This window comes from Oreochromis aureus, linkage group 9 (assembly GCF_013358895.1).
Source record: "Oreochromis aureus strain Israel breed Guangdong linkage group 9, ZZ_aureus, whole genome shotgun sequence".
Lineage (NCBI taxonomy): Eukaryota > Metazoa > Chordata > Actinopteri > Cichliformes > Cichlidae > Oreochromis > Oreochromis aureus.
In genome coordinates this window covers 37,884,996-37,902,051 of record NC_052950.1, presented here as the reverse complement: position 1 = coordinate 37,902,051, position 17,056 = coordinate 37,884,996, and the positions used below count along the sequence as shown (strand labels likewise).

Genomic DNA, 17,056 nt, shown 5'->3' with positions numbered 1-17,056 from the left:
GAAGAGAGAGGAAGAGAAGAAAAAGGAAGGGTGGAAGTGCAGAGGGGATCAAAGGAGGGAATATAAAGGAAAGGAAGTGGAAATGATGCGATGGAGGGAGGATGGACGGGGGGAGTAAACTGGAACAAAAAAGTATGGTAAAATAAATAAATACAGGGTGATGAGACGGGACAAGAGAAAGATAGTGAGTTAAAGATGAATTATAGACATTTAATAAAGATTTTACTTCCTGTCTTGACCACGTCAGGTGACCTCTGACATGCTGTCCACTCAATAAAAAGGAACAGAGGCGGCCATGTTCCTGCTAAGTCTACTTCAAACACGACATCTATAACACAGCTTCCCATTAAGACTTCATACTGCCAGCAGATGCTATCAACACTCTGCTGTTATTTACAGGAAGTTACAATACTTAATACATGCCTGGCCCTATCAAAATAAAGACTAAATGCATTTCTTGTTTCCTGACATATATCACCTGTTCAAACTCTGGATGTTTATTTTAAACAACGTTTCAAACAATGAGATCAGCAGATTGATGTAAACACTCATTTTCACACAGTTTTTTCTACTCTTAGATCTGTGTGATGTCACAAGGAGGGTTTTACCTGATATGGTCATTTCACACAAGCCCCACCCACATTGCTTAAAGGGAGCAGCTACTGTGGCTCAGAGCAGACAGAAGATGAACCACACTGTTTAGTTTACTGACAACAGAAACCTAAAAAAGTAAAAGCGCTCGGTTTCATAAATAATAAGATAACCATCATCCTTGAAGTGAAAGACAGAGCAGAAAACTGATCTTTGAGATACATAAACAGAAGGTTTCAAATGAAAAGCTCTGCTTTTGTTGAATGTAAGCAATGAAAGTTATTGAAAGTCAAGGAAAAGTGTCCAAAGCTACAAATCATGCAAACAGAAAGCGATCCCTGCAGCTGCAGCAGATCCATTTCTACCTGAAGCTCACAGGTGGGCTGTGCTGTTCAGGCCGTGTGGATTTAAACACTAGTTTTCAAACTGGACACAGCTGCGTAAAAAAGCTGCTCTAGTAGTCACAGATATTCACAATCCTTTAATTGTTTAAAAGTGAGCCAAGTCGAGGTTTTATGAAAACAACCAAACACTAAGTGCTAAATCTGAACCAGTGAAATAATGAACGGTGTTTAAGGCCCTTCTGACACCTCAATACACTAAATTTAAGTAGAAATGATGGAACATAGTCTGGTTTTCTAGTTAGGTATAGAAATATTCAACAGTGCATTAATCTCTACAGCACTCTGATCAGTGATGTTCTCCGTTTATTGTGCAGGATTTGTGAAACTCTACAGGACGTTTTTCTCTCCATCCATTTTCTACGTATGTTGTTTCAGGTCATGGGGGCAGCGAACTGAACCTCCCTTTCCTTGACCTCTCCTCGGGCATGTCCTTCAGCAGTCCCAAGCCCTCTGAGACACATAATCTCTCCAGCATGCCCCGTGGTCTCCACCCAGTAAGACTTGAGCGAACCACCCAATCTTAGAAGTGTCCAGTCCAGGAGTAGCAGCTCGAGTCCGAGTGCCTACCGAACGACCTCAGAGAAAGGCTGAGGGGCTGCTGTGCCAGCTTTTTGTGGGGAATTGTATTAATATACATCTGTAATGTATCATTTATAAAATATTTTTGTTTTTATATACCAGAGAAGGTTCTGTAAACGTGTTAATGCTTAAAAGGTTAAAGTTGTGATTCTACACCTTCCATGAACAGCCCGAAAGTAGAACTATGACAGTGTACAAAAAGGTCAATTCTTGTAACATCCAGATGTTCAGCTGATGTCGGTTTAGTAATTACTTGAGGAAGCGTGACCATGACGTCCTCCTCTCTCGTGGGAAAAGCCTACCTCACTTTCTCTTCATGCTGGAGATCCAACCCACACTGACTGTCTCACTTTTTCCCAACCAAACAGCCAACAATCAAAAATCAACATTTACACCACCTAACTACACCCTGAAACATGACAACACAACTGCTGTCTCATGGAATACACGTCCGTTTAAGACCTTCTTTTCTTGATTTATAACTTCATACTTCATAGATTTCTGTAACGACCTGCAGGGACACTGATACAGTAGATGAGGCACGTCTTTGTGGTAGCGATGGACATTTAAACTGTCAGAACCGGCCCTGAGCTGAGCTCATTTTCACTTATTTTTATTGCAGTTCTGCAGTCGTCGTCTTTATATTTGCATGCTTCCCCTGTTTTACAGCACCATCTGATCTCATGTGTTTTTCCTCTATGTATGATGTTCACCATTAGCAAATAGCACTCAGATGCATTACTGTCCTTCCATCATAGCAGGCATGAAGAAAACAAGTTGGAAAAAAATCTATGTTTCAAGTATATGAATGCCACAGTGCTATGAGGAAGATCAGAGTTAACAGCCTAAAATAATACAGAGCATTTAATATCAGCGAGCAGACTCGTGGCCCACACTTTTATCTCTGAGCATCTCATTGGTCTTTGCAGTCACGCTGCTGACTCCGTGTTAAACCTGAGCTTTGTGGCTCCCTGTGATGTTTCAGCTTTAAACTCAGTTTATGTTTGACGGGTTGATCTCTGAATCCGAGGCACTGTCACACATCTGTAAACCACATCAGGCAGGCAGAGCAGCGGGCAGCAAACAGCAAAATGAAAGCAGACTTGCCGAGCAGAACTTTGGCGTCCTCCACGTCAAAGTCTCCATCTCCGTCTGTGTCGTAGGCCGTCAGTTTACCTGGAGGAGGAAGAGGAGGAGATGAAGTTAGACCAACAAGTTCTATACAACATGAAAAACCCTCTTCATCCCTTGATAAGGTTGGTGTTAGCTGAATGTGCATGTGAATGCAACTATCAGAGTGAACTATAATGTGCCACCCGTCTTGGATCATACTGAATAAAACTGTGAGCCCTTTTTGTAAATTTTGGTTAGTCCAAGAGAGAAAAAAAAGAAAGGAAAGGAAAAATGCTCATCTCTGTGCTGACATCACGGCGGCTACATCTGTCTCTACACCATCCATGGTTTGCATTCACCAGTTTTGTTAAGTTCTCCATTTGATGCCATTAAACCAGAGCAGAGGGAGGAGATGTAATGAGAGGATGTTACTAAAAGAGCTCAGATGGTGAAAAAGGACGAAGAAAAATGTAACAAACTGTGTTTTTGATGTTTTTCATCTCTCTGTAGCGTGGGATAAATAATTTTTCTTTATGGTTTTGCACATATCAGGCCTTCGGTCTTGTTTTACATTTTCTGTCTGATGCTCTCACACGGCCGGTCCAAACACCATTGTTGGGCTTCGAGTCACAGCAGTGATAAAAGCTTTTCCCAATAGAAGAACTGAAAGTGTAGAAAGGTGGTGACCTCTGTCTCCTTCTACCTCCAAATAATAAAATGGTAGTCATCTTCAGACCATGTGACAGAGAACAGGTTAACTTCTTCTGTAAAGCAGCGGTCAGTGTAGGAATAAAAGCATCCTCTCTGGGTGAGCAGGTGGTGATGAAATGCGGCGGCCTGGGTTTGGGTTCGAGCCCGACCTGCGGGCCTTTGCTCTGTGTCTTCCCCCTGATCTCTCTCCCCCCTTCCATGCCTATGCTTCACTGCTGCTCTATCAAATAAAGGCAAAAATAGTCACAAAAATAAAAGCATGCATCAGTGTGTTAAAGTGCACAGAGGAAGTGGCTCTGTTAAAAGAGGAAGGATGTGGTGATGAGGAGAATTATGTCTGTTAGATACCAGCAGCTCCACCGATCAGACCCAGACTCAACTCAGACCACAAATCGAAAGCATTTAAAAAACTGCTGTTTAGTTTTGTGGACCTCTCAGTTAGCCGGACCACAAAAACGTATAAAACAGTAAAATATAAAACAAGCACCTTTTGGTTGGTTTGGTTGTTGCCATTCAGTTGCATCATATTAAAGAGAAGGCAGACATGTCTACACACACACACACACACACACACATTTACCACCAGGCAGAAGCTTACCAGACGGTAAGCCAATCTCTTAACCTTTTAACTTTCTGTTTATTTCATTTTCAATCAAACCTATCCTTACTGAGTTAATAAAGGTTCTGTTTCATTCCCTCCTGACGTCCCGTGACAGTAAACGAGGTAGGCATGTCTCCTTGCAGGACGAGATAAGATTTAAGCAGAGTCACTCAGTGGACGTCATGCAGGAAACTACAGCTCTGCCAATTCCTGGAAAACGGCTGTGCTGCTCACCTGGAGTGTTTGCTATGGAGACTGGATACTGGCTGCCATGTGGTAACCAACAGTGTACATGTGCAGGCAGCCTACACTCAGACATGCGGCTTTGTTTACAAGCACAAGGAGACACAAGGTAACCACCTCGATTATCACCACTGAAAGTCGACAGGGAATTCACAGAACCGTAGTTACCACTGTAACTTCCTTTACATTAACTCACTGTACAATCTGGCAGAGCTCTGCCTCTAATTAAACTCTCTTCATCAGCTTGGATATAACTTCTCAGCTGCTGTTTGTTCACATTCTGCCAAAACCTTTAAAGTCCATTTTTCATTTAAAACTATTTTAAAAACATTAATGTGATTCTTCCATCTCCAGCTTGCAGTCACAGTGGGCTCTGATGAAATCAGGGTGTAATACGATGGATGGAGATGAGTAGTTATGGCAGGTAAACGTTGAGACCGTACCTTGTAAAACTTCAGAAAAGTTCATACGAAACTCCTTAGCTCTGGCTGCGTGCAGAGATAACACAGAGAGAAGAGGAAGAAGAGGAGGGAGGAAGACAGAGAGGCCACAGGAGGTTAAAGCACTGCAGAGTCACTGTTTAGATCAGCACAGTCATTACGAAGATGTGCACGATGTGAGTTTATGTTTCCTAAACATATCACATATGCACCGTTTACACAGCAAATAAAGACTTTTATTAAACAGATCCCGATGCACAGAGCAGATATCAGTCTGTAATGCTTTACCATTCATTTTGAGACACTTTGCCTTACAGATATTAAACAACTTTTTCTGCCACATTCTTTTCTTATTTACAAAATGCAGTTTGGATCATTTGGGCAGCAGCAGACTTGTTTTTGTCCCACGTTTTAAACCAGTTTGCCCGGTGAGTCACGTTATTGAACGATGGTTATCAGCATTAGAAAAACAACAAGCCTTCCAGGACACACACACACACACACACACACACACACACACACACGATGCGTGCTAGCTGCAAAAACAAGTGCAACCACAGATTGTGTGACTCTGGCCACAAAAAGCAAAATACAGCAGCTGTCCCCAATAAAGTTGTTTGTTTGTGCATTTTCCCACCACTTCCAGCACACCTGACTGATTTAGAGAGTTTTTGCTCTGTGCTTCTATTTAAACTGTCAAAATTGGTGACCCATCAACCTGAATTCAATTTGGAGACAAAGGAAAACGTTGCAGAAAGGTGAGGTGGCGAGCAAAGACTGTGTTAGTGTGGCCAGTTCATTTATAAACATATAAACAAACTGATATCTTACATATTTTTGTAGCTGGCTGTCAGTCACTAGCATAAAATCCCAAACTCAGTTGCCTAGCTAACCCTCTAATGTATTTAACGCACCCTCTTAAGTCAGTCAGTGGCATCCGTCACTCCCATTGGTGGTCATTGAATCACTCACCTCCGGGTTAAGAAGCATTTAATTCTGATCACTTATTGTTGACACCGGTGACGTTATACTGTCTAGGTTCAAACAGATACATCAGCGTAGAGGCCGATATTAGCCGTCTGCCGATACTTTAGTATCTGTATTTCCAACGACTGGTCAATGAAAACTAGAAAAAAAATAAGGAAGAGACGGGAGAAACGGCTTTCAAACCACATTATGAATGTTTATGTTGCATGGTTTTTCCACTAGGGGGCGCTCTGTAACTTCCCTGTCACCAACACGAGTTTGGAACGAGAAAAAGTCAATAAAACAAGACTGATTTTAAACTGCATTGCATCTTCGTCTTTAACAGCTCATTAACAACTCCACAGAACGAATACCAGGAAATCTGTTCATGATTACGACGACTGAGAGAAAAACCAGCCCCTCATCAGAGTTCGTATTGTTCCCTTCAGCCCTGAAGCTCCAGGGAACAATCCGAACGACGCGGTGCAGAGGTGCATGGAGTGATGACTCTGAAGGGGACATCAGCCGGTTTTAAACTGGATATTTAGACGTTGCTGCTGTAGTCGGCACTAGAATACTAATCAATTTAAAACTTTGTTTTTTCATTGACATTATGGTCACCCTCAGCTGACTAACAGCACAAAGCACCGTACATTTCAGAGGCCGGTTAGATTCTTAAAGTTTGGGCTTTCCTGCTTTGTACACAGTATTTGTAGGGACAGTGTTTAACCTTCCACATGATGATGTGTTCAGTGTTCAGCGTTTTTTGAGTCCATTCTTTCTTTCTTGACATAACCACAAGTCTCATCTTTTCTCTCCTTTACAAAAACACTGAATCAGCCATCAGTTTAGCGCAGTGGGTGAGCGGGCGACCGTATGTCATACAGCTGGAGAGCAGCCGGCCCGGGTTTGAGTCCGAACCGCAGCCCTTGCTCTTTTTCTGCTTTCCTGTCAATCTTGACTGCATCTGTCTGAAGAAGACTAAAAAGCAGAAACACTGACAGGAGTTCGCCGTTTGAATCTCTGCATGCTGTGCAGCTCACGGCATGACGTGATCCAAACTGCTGTACAGAGGCAGAGTCAAGCAAACGGGGCTCACGTCTCAGCGCTGGCCTGTCTCACTGTGGTTATGATTTCCATACAATGAAACCTCGTAACTGAGAGCTGACACAGTTATCTCAACAGGAAGTTGCTCACAGCTGTGGCCGATGTGTGTGCACGATGGAGTCATGAAGTCTACAGATACGAAGTCATGTATCAGCCTGACGGAGGGAAGTTTGAGATGAGGATCAGTTTGTACTATGACACAGCAGAGTCGCCGCTTTCGCTGTCGTTACCTTTCAAACTCGTTTTCCCACAAAGAAGTCGAGCGAGAGTCTTGAGATCAGTCCACTGTGGCATTGTTATGCATCCTTGTTGCTTTCAGGTCTTTGAGTTACGACAGGTGGCAGCCGTCTCCTGGTTTCAGCGTTCCCTGTGCAGATTTTACGAATGGCATTCTTTTACCTGGAAGCTTAACCTTCCAGCCTTATTTTGGGACTGATATCTCAGTGTGAAATTTCTTCAAATTTGGCACAGCCTGTGACTCAACAATGAACTGATCAGAACTGCGTGATCAAACAGCAAAGTTGCCGTGACTAAAAAACAGCCAGAGCCCAAGAAACAAAACCAAAAAAATCCCCAAAAACTATTTTACTGACCCTAACTGAAGTCAGTAGCTCAAAAACAGAAGAGGAAATGGTGGCTGTATTTCATATTCAGTCATCTTGAAACTGTAGTGATTGTAAAATGTGACCAAAAGTCTAGCGGGCACACATTTCAGCAAACTTCCCTCTGGCTCTTTGAGGTTTGGTCTATCTGGGCTCCGTTTTTTCCGGAGTTCGTGCAAAGCTTCACAGACTCCAACCTGGGCTCGGATGGTATTTAAGCTTAATACCTTTCTGACAGTAACATAGTATGTAAGGTTGAAAGCTGTTAATAACCCAACCAACCACAGACCACAGCAAACGTATATATATGTGTATTTTCAGGCCACAAGATCACTTCCTCCTGCTTGTCTCACTCCTTTTGGTATGCACACCAAAAAGCAGCACTGCTTTAAGCTGCAGACATTCAGAGCCTAAACAAACGGCTAACAGCACATGTAAATGATGCTTTTGCTGCTTAAATCATTCAATCACAGCACGTATGTGTGGAATACATTTCTTTGTGCACACAGACCAAAACCTTACTGTTACTGTACTTTTGAAATGCCGTGTTTGTGCACGTCTGACTGAGAGGAAGGCGCTGTGAAAACTCGGCATCAAACCACATGAAGATGTCGCCGGGTTCCTGTACAAAAACCACTACTTTGACATTGTGTTTCAGTGTGTGTGAACGCTCGAGATCCAGACAGAAATGCTGCTGAGAACCAAACCAAAGAGGCCAATAGAGGCATGTCTTCTTCTCCGCACACGGCGGGACTCCACAAACGTTCTCACGCTGCTCTCACGTTGGAGACGAACCCGATCGAAGAAAAAGACTGCTAAGGATCGTCATCTTGTAACATTTAGATGTAACCGTTACATGCTCCATGATCCACTGTGGTGAGCCCACAGCTGAGAGATAAACCTGATTAGTGGACAGCACTGTGATTGGTCAGGTAACGCTGCGTCAGGATAAATGATGATCCAGGGTCAGTAAAGACATGTTGGGCTGTCTGTACCAACCAGAGTTAAATTATTTAACTCATAACTCATTTTTTATAGTTTGGGAGCAAATTTGTGAAAAATTATGAAGCAACACAGTGACGAGGTGGTGGTGCTGCAGCTCACAGCAAAGAGGCAGGAAAGTGAAAGATAAGATAAAAGATAAGGCGTTTATCAATCTGACATCAGAACTTTCAATAAGTCTGTTATAAAAGCATCTGATCGAGATAAACAGCAGTGGTCTAAAACGCGGAGCCTGAAGATATGGCAGGAGGCCGTCTTCAGTGCTCTGGAGCGATCAGGTGACCCACCTACTGTGGCCTGGGTTTGAATCCGCCCTGGGTCATTCACTGGGTGCCTCTGCCTACAAACTAAAAAGCCAGCTTTCTCTAAGCACAGAATCTGTTTCCTCGTTTTCATCTTTAGAAACATCACGACATCATCATGTCGACTCGACAAAAAGTTTGGGAATTTTGTGTCGTTTTTTCAGAAACGCACTTGGTGTGTAAACAAAGACGATCTAATTTTATGTGAACTTCTTCTTCCGCTTCTTCGTGGATATCAAACTTTACTGTAAAACGCGGGAGAACGGCCACGCTTTATTTGGACCGTTTGAAACTCCAGGCGCTGCCTCAGAGTTCGATGTTTGAACAGGCAGATTATCACACAATCCTACTTTCACTGCATGGGACTGTAAATTAAGACCAACATGGAGTGCTGTTACTAAACACGGCCTGCTGCTTGGTGAGATGTTTTATTTATCCTGTTTGCTGACTGAAGTAATGTGTGGGGCGCCCACACGTTGAGCATTTCACCCGAGCTCACTTTTATAATCACAGGATAATCTGCATGTCATCTTCATTCAGGAGGAAGCTTAAAATGAGGTATATGAAATGCTGAATGTCTGCTTTACTTCTGCAAAACAACCACAAGTGATGCATGTTAACCACTTCTCTCTTTCTGCCAGAAAACAATCCCGCGCTGGTTTTAGCTGTTCAAAGTCTGCACCCCTTCAAAATAAAAGCTTCAGGAAATTGGGCACTGAATCAATCATGCATCTGGTTCCATTAAATTACACCATGTTATCATGCCCGCCCTCCAACTTACCGATGACGGTGTCGTAGTCAACGATGTCGAAGTAGACCACGGCCACAGAGCTCCAGACTCCCAGCAGACCCAGGACCACAAACCAGGTGAACACAGAGTACTTTGGGCCTCCACCTGCATCTCCTCCGCCTCCTCCCTCTGTCCTCTTTCCATTTTTGCTCTCCACCGGCACCGTCTTCCCCTCTGCAGGTGTGAAAAGCTGATGTTAATACCAAAACGACTGCACTGGTGTCAGTAACCAGTTTGAGAAACATTTATTTCTTCTTTGAACTTGTTAACCGAGGCACGATCGCGCCTGCTGCCAGATTTAGATCAGTAGTTAACGTGTTGACAGCAACATACTCGGTGTATCGCATTGCACTTGGTGTCACCCACAGACAGACAATATCACACAGCTCAGAGCTTTGCTGTTGAAGAATAAAGTGAAATCTGAGGCATTGCATCACGTCTTTATTTCAAACCGTCGCAGAGAGGACGACAGCACGCAGGTTTAAATCTGCACAACTGAAAATAAAAATGTTATCGTGCAATAAGCTTTGTGTATTTCACAAAATGCATGCAAACTTTTATCGTCACAGCACGAGCTGAAGAACAATACTGGTGCCGACTGATCAACAAACAAAATCCAATGACTGGAGCAGGCGTAAAACCTGATGGCAGCTTTATCATAATTTCAAACATGTGGACATCTCCTGTACTCCTGAAGGTATGAGGCTCAAAAACACTGAAAACATTTATTTATGAAATTAACAAAAAAACAAAACAAAACATGAAACTTAAACAGCAAACAGAGAAAAATATTTTTTTATTTACAAAATGACCAGAAAAATAAGGACCATGCACACACTTCTACGAGATAGAAGTGTGTGCATGTGCACCAGTATCCGTGCACCAGTCTTGCTTACCTGCACAGGTAATCAAGCATATTAATGTGTTATGAAATCAGTAACCAGCAACAGGCTGAAGCTGGGTGATCAGATTTAAGCCCTCTTTAGTGACTAAGGTTCAGACTTAATGGACTGAGGCGTCATGTTTCCAGCTGGTTTTCCTCAGGACAGATTTGGCACATTGTCTTACTATTTTAAGTGCTTTGGGAAAACGAGGAGACCGAGTGGGAGAGCGAGACAGGAAGTACAGGCAGAGAGCACTATGACGTGATGAAACTGTAGGTCGGAGTGTCGGCTGAAGGAAAACTTCTGGTGAAAGTCTGAAAGTCCAGGAAAAATAAAGAGGGAACAGAGAGAGGGGCAACATGGCTCCACAAAGAGCAACCTGACCCAGGAATAGAGCAAGAGTCAATATGACCCCAACAGAGAGCGAGAGAGAGAGAGATGACAACAGCTGTTTCAGGACTGAACAGGCTGCAGATAAAGAACAGCTGTCTGCTTTTGTACTGCGTGAAAATGTCACTAAGAACACTCCTGAAATAGCCTGAGCCCGTGTTAAACACGTGTGCGGTTAAAACACCTCAAGAGTCTCTAAAAGCACTAAAGACTATAGAAAGCAGCAGTTAATGACAGCAGTGATGAAAAAAGCATCACCCCGGTCCTGATATGGCTGATAAACCAGCTTTTTAACACCCGTCAGTGTTTGTGGGTTTCATCATACATGAAGCTCACCTGGTTCAGGCACCAGGACGAAGAACTGTTAAAGCTTTAGAGTTTAAAGAGCAAAGGTTAAGGTTATGTAAGGCTGCGTCCACACTAATACGTTTTGGTTTGAAAACGCATCTTTTTCTCTCCGTTTTGGCCTCCCGTCCACACTGAGACGCCGTTTGCAGAAACGTTTTGAAAACGCTCTCCATAGCGGATACATTTGAAAACGCCGTTTTCACGTTGCAGTGTGGACAATGAACCCAGAGCCTTTTCAAAAACAATGACACATTTTAGTCATGTGATGCATTCATGTGACCAATTAAACTAAGATAGCGGAGAGCATTATACAGCAGTTGTTTTGTTTGACAGCCCTATTAAAGATTCATATCAGTCTGTACGTGCTCGAGATAGCTTTTTTTCAAATTCTTTAATTCTCACTCGCTTTTGCAACTTTGTACTTTTGTGTTACTCGCAGCAACAACTCCACCTCATTGTTAGTCCATTTAAAAAACTCTGTGCTTTTCAAAGAGATGTTTCAAAGAGCCGGAAAGTAAATAAACGGCAGACAGAAATGAGGCAGGCCGAATCTTCTTGCGCAGTACTGGAACGTAAGCGCTTCAGTCGTTTCAATGTGGACGCACAACTCTGTGAAAACGACTGAAAATGCTAGTGTGGAGGCGGAGCGTTTTCAGAAGAAAACGCCATTTGTCAAATTTATCCGGGCTAGTGTGGACGTAGCCAAAGTCATCAAAGCAGCCACGGCGCCCCCAGTGGGACACCTTGCAGGGAGTTTAAGTAAATGATTGCTGGTTCAATTCTAGCCGGAGACACAAATCCCCTTCGTGTAACCAAGCACTGCTACAGCACAGCAAATAGCAGCTTCCTCTATCCAAGTAAGGGATGGACATTTACTCATGACCGTCACACACCTCTCTCAGGGTGGGAACGTGGACTTTACAGCCCAGTAAATCATCCTCATCACTGCTGACCTGACGTCCCACAATCCCGAGAAACTCAAGCAAACTTAGGTCACTTTGGGTTTCAAGTACTTTGTCTGAGTTACTGGGAATTTACACTTTGGATGGAAATTCAATCCACAGCTATGCAGCGACCACCTACCCTGCACCGTAACCTTCATCAACGTGTAACTGCAAATCGGGGCGATGCAACAACTGCGATTTTATGATTCCTATAAAAAAAAAAGATCACTGTACCTGCTGGAAGCCTACAGAGAAACAGCTTTGCTCCTGTGAAAAGTCTACTTAAACTTAAAGGAAACCTGATGTTAAAAATTTTGGATTAGACGCGACGATGACGTTTAATCTGAATACCGACCCCAACAAACTGATGCTGAGACACATTCGCTTCACACCAAAATCACCACAAGCCTTCACAGCATCACCAGGTTTCATCTTGGCAGCTTTTATTGTGAAAAGCTGCCACAGGATGTAGCCGAGTTTGTGTTAAAAGCATGCTGCACACCATACAAGGTGAAACCACACAAAACTCTGACCTTCTAAGAAGTGTTCCAAACCGGGCCAATCCATGCCTGTCCTACCTGTCTCCTGGACAACAGGCTGCACTTCCTTCTGTGCACATGTCACTTCCTCCTCCCCCTTCACGCCTCCTAAACGAGCCAAACCCGACCAGGTGAGAGCCAAACCTAAACTGAACCAAACCTCATGCATGCGTCAGTCCTACCTGTCTCCTGCACCAGAGGCTGCGTTTCATCCTCTAACAGCGGCTCCACCTCCTCTTCAGTGTACATCACCTCCTCCACCTCCTCCTCTTCCTCAGCGTGGATCTCCTCTACATGAGCTGCACCAGGAGAGGAGGTGTAGGAGGTGCCGTAGTGGCGGTATCGCTCCATGGGCGGAAGCACCACACTAAACCAGCATCAAAAACATTAAAAACAGAAAGTGAAGCTCCTTCACGCACGAGATGAAACTGACCTGCAGGACAAAACCTGAAGATGTTACAGACCGAAGATTAACGCACCAAAACTATCTCAGTCTTCTCAAAAAGACGACGGCGTGCTTGAAGAAAACAACGCAAAAACGCAGCTTTAAAAGTTCAAGGAGGAAGTCAACGAAGTGACAGAAGGAGATAAGAACAATCCGAAAGAAGAAAGTCTCTAAACGACCGATCATCAAAAAGCTTCAGCGACTCTCAGCGTCTCCGAGAAAAGACAAAGAGTGAAGGAGCTCCTCCTCCTCCCAGCAGCACAGGGATTGTGACGGGCTGCTGAACCTGATCCACACTATTATTAGAGCTGACAAACCCTGCGACGCTGGGTGAGAGATGCCAGAGAGGACAGAATAGCCCCCGCATAACCTTGACACTCGCATTTCTGGACTCTCTCAGTTGTTGGCCGTGTCACCTGAAATAAAGCAGCGTTTCAGAAATAATCAGCAGGTAGTACGCCACGCCAGAAAAAACCAAGGTGCTGTACTGGTCCTGAACCACAGCAGGGAACCAATGAAAACAGCCCTGAGAGAACGCTTCACACAGCTGTTGGGGCTCTGAGTGAAGTGGGTGTTAATGGTGGATAACACCCCCCATAAGTGTGGCAGTTTCACAAGTACAGCACGTTTTTCCCCTAAATACAAATATTTTTGGATGATCTGTTTTAAACACGAGATCCGAGAATACAAACGGCAGTTCAAGCGCTCGCGATGGTTCAAACACAAGAGTAACAACGGTATCAGCAGGTATGACCCACAGGTTCAGGCTCCGGACGACCAGAGGTCAGAGGTCAATGTACGGTCCGACTCAGACTGACAACGTTTACTCTCGAGGTCTTTATGGACCAAACGCATAAAACGGGTCAAATAATTTCATGTGTTAAAAATCTTTTTCTGCTCTTAATGCATCGCCAACAGCGTAATTTAATAGGACGAATTTGAGGCACATAATTTTTTGGGATCATGCTCGATTTTTCATATTTAATAAACAGATCTGACCAATCAGATCACTGCGTTTGGTGCTCGTGACTCGAAGCGCCTACTGGTACTGAATATACAACGAAATGGAAATAGCATAATAGTGTAATTTTGCAGACTAAGAGAGAGAACAAGTGTGATAGTGGTGCACTGATGAGCACAGCTTATCTTTCCAATAGTGGACGCTGACTCGGCTGCCTGTATAAAAACCAACCTGTGTCATTTTACAGTAAAATTGCTGCCCTTCAGCAACTATATCACTATTTGTGGAGCAATTTCTGGAATTGCCAACTTGATTCTAATGAACTGATAGCAGAGCGACTCAGCTGTATTACCCTTTTATCTCTACCTCGACCCACCGAAGTCGCTTTGAAGACAACAACTGACTGTGAGTGGTCCCGTCTCCTTAACAACAACACTGGAAGCTGATTGGAAATCACAACAATTTTGTTTGTGGTCTCCAACCACTTTTTAAACAGCCTGAACAAGTACATCAAAAGCCAGCTGTTCCGGGTGGTTTTATATTCACCCAAGATTTCCTCATAGTGGTCGGAAAATTATTCCCAGTGCTCATATCACAGGTTTACAAGCTCGCACCAGCATGGAGGGTTACACATGATGTTTGGGACGTTTGACACATGAAAAATAAAGAGGCTCTAGTAACACATACGTGTGTGTGTGTGTGTGTGTGTGTGTGTGTGTGTGTGTGTGTGTGCGCATGTGGGGTGGGGGATGGGGGCACTCTTTATGGTTTGTGAAAAAAAGCAAACTTCCTGTTTGTATTAACAACCATGAAAAGGCTCCTCTGGTCTTACAGTACCTCATTACAGCCAGTTCTGCTTTTACGTGACAAGATCCTAACGATCCATCACTCGTCACTGTGTGTGTGTTTATGTGTGTGTGTGTGTGTGTTTGTGTGTGTGTGCATGTGTGTGTGCATGTGTGTCAGAGTTGTGTGTGCACACAGTCACGGATGTCAAACGGTTGTTATTCTTGCTCTCACCTGATCTAACAGATGTTTGCATGTGTTGTTACAAATGGAAAGCATGTCTGACAGAAACGTGGAGGTAACACTGTTAAATGTTTTAAAGCTAAAATTTTCAGCAGCAGCAGTGAGCACTTTGTAACACCCAACAATGACAGAAACATCAACATTTATCTTTGATGTGAAATTATATGTGTTTGTATTTCAGGTTTTTTGGGGACCCTGTTTAAAGACCTCAGACTGTCTCATGAATGTCAGTGAAAGCATGATTCATGTGTTTTTGCCCTTTAAATTAATTACAGATTGCAGTGAGGAATAACCCGGTGCTTTATATCGGGCTTATAAATGTGTAAATAATGAGCGGGGCCAGTCAACTCCCGCACAGATAACAGAGATAACATGAACCCCTCACTGCTGACTGGGAGAAAGTTAGCTGCCGTTAGCAGGCTGTTATTGATGGGGGCTAGGTTAGCTTAGCGTCGTTTCCACGGCCACTTTCATGTTACCGATGGGCAATGAAGCTATAATCACACAGAGCATGCCGGGATTTATCAGTGAGGTTAAACTGGGAGTCTGCTTTATTGTGTTCATTTAGCAGAACTAGCAGAGAAAGGGGCGAAACCAGTCCCGCGTCTTGTATCGCGAGAACATCCAACCAGACTCCATTGAAAATTCTTCCAATCGATTATGCATTTGTTTAGAGACGGCGCTACAAGTTATAAACATAAAATACGACATCTGCGGGAATATGTAAAAAATACTTCTTCACTCGGCTTCAGTAAAATACAGTAATTGTGATTCGTTTATTATAATTAGATATTTAACAGCGTGTTAGTGACGCTTCAGGACGCCAAAGGGCGCACTTTGCGCTGCTGGAACCACGGGAGTTCTACCTCCGAAAGTAGGAGTCTACGTTATATTTTGTATCAGTGTGTTAGCCGCATCGAAGAACTAATCTTATGGATTAAAAATATATTCTCGCTTTTGATGTACTACACGCGATCCTTTCCAAAGACTGAAAATAGCTATAAACTGCAGAATGTTAAACGGAAGTCTGAATTAGAGACACTCAGGCGGGAGAACCCAGTCAGATAAAGGGTACGTACCTTTTTTTGAGGGGTTTTTGGAATTCTTTCTCTGCGCCATTGCTTCGTAAAGTATCCGATGTTTGTTTCAGTCAAGCAGCGATGAGGTGACTCTCTAACCTGGCCGTGGTTGTCGCGGTGAAAGCTCCTGTTCGCTTTCTGCTCTCCGCTCTGCGCGATGGAGCGACGCGTTCACCAAAAATCACGTCCTCACTTGGATACCAGCAAAGCCAAAGTCCATGGTAACCGTGATTGGCTTAGTAGTTCACAAATCAGAGCTGCCTAATGAGTGTGTGGGTGGGGCAACAGGCGGTTTCTTGTGTTTTCTCACCAATCAGATTCCTGCGCTGCTTCCCAGTGTCGTTCCTCCCTCTGGAGAGGAGCAAAAACGTGGCAGAAGAGGGAGAGGAGTTTTAAACATCGGGGGCGGAAGGCCATAACTAATGGGGGTTTTAATAACCTTTATTGATAGCGTTGATACGGTTTAAAGTTAACATTGGAATAAAGCAGGTTTTAAATTAGATCATATGAACCAAAACGCGATGAAGTAAATAAAATACTTTCATTAACTTTTAGGAAACTGCATTTCTTGTTGTTTGATTAATTATTTTATGGTCTATATAAATAGCCCACTCAGACCTGAAGTAATGGTCTATTATTGATTTAGGGTTATAAATGAAACAAGTGGTGCAGACAAACTACGCTGAGGGAGCAGAAATTAAAAAACAAATGCACCAGAAATCTCCACAAAACTCCCAGAAACCCTCCACCTCTGCTGAGAGGTTCTTTCATGGCACAATAACGTTTCTCCTGTTTGTGATGCTAAAACTTCTCACAGTCAGTCACTGGAAACTCTCTTAGTTCACCTCTTATTGCAGAATATAAACAGACCCAGTTAATAATACAACAATTGTTTCATAGAAGGTGGGGGAGCAAGCTGGCATGTAGTAAATGTGATTGTCCACTAGATGGAGACAAACACAGAGGAACACTGGGCCCTATCGCTG

General features: G+C 43.5%; 1 protein-coding gene across 5 annotated transcripts in view; it reads right to left on the bottom strand.

Annotated features, from left to right (window-relative positions):
- The window catches only part of unm_hu7910 (un-named hu7910), a 44,789-nt gene extending 28,507 nt beyond the window's left edge, over positions 1–16,282 (bottom strand). For 4 of the 5 annotated variants that reach the window (XM_039617178.1, XM_039617179.1, XM_039617180.1 and 1 more), the window contains exons 1-3: positions 12,739–12,922; positions 9,443–9,625; positions 2,682–2,750 (exon numbers count right to left, since the gene is read on the bottom strand). In XM_039617178.1, the coding sequence (XP_039473112.1) occupies positions 2,682–2,750; positions 9,443–9,625; positions 12,739–12,907 (421 nt within the window). In that variant the 5' untranslated portion in view covers positions 12,908–12,922. Of the gene's footprint in view, positions 1–2,681; positions 2,751–9,442; positions 9,626–12,738; positions 12,923–16,070 lie in introns of those variants that run through there. The other variant, XM_031759476.2, reaches the window with a different exon arrangement.
- Between the last annotated feature and the right edge of the window lie 774 nt (positions 16,283–17,056).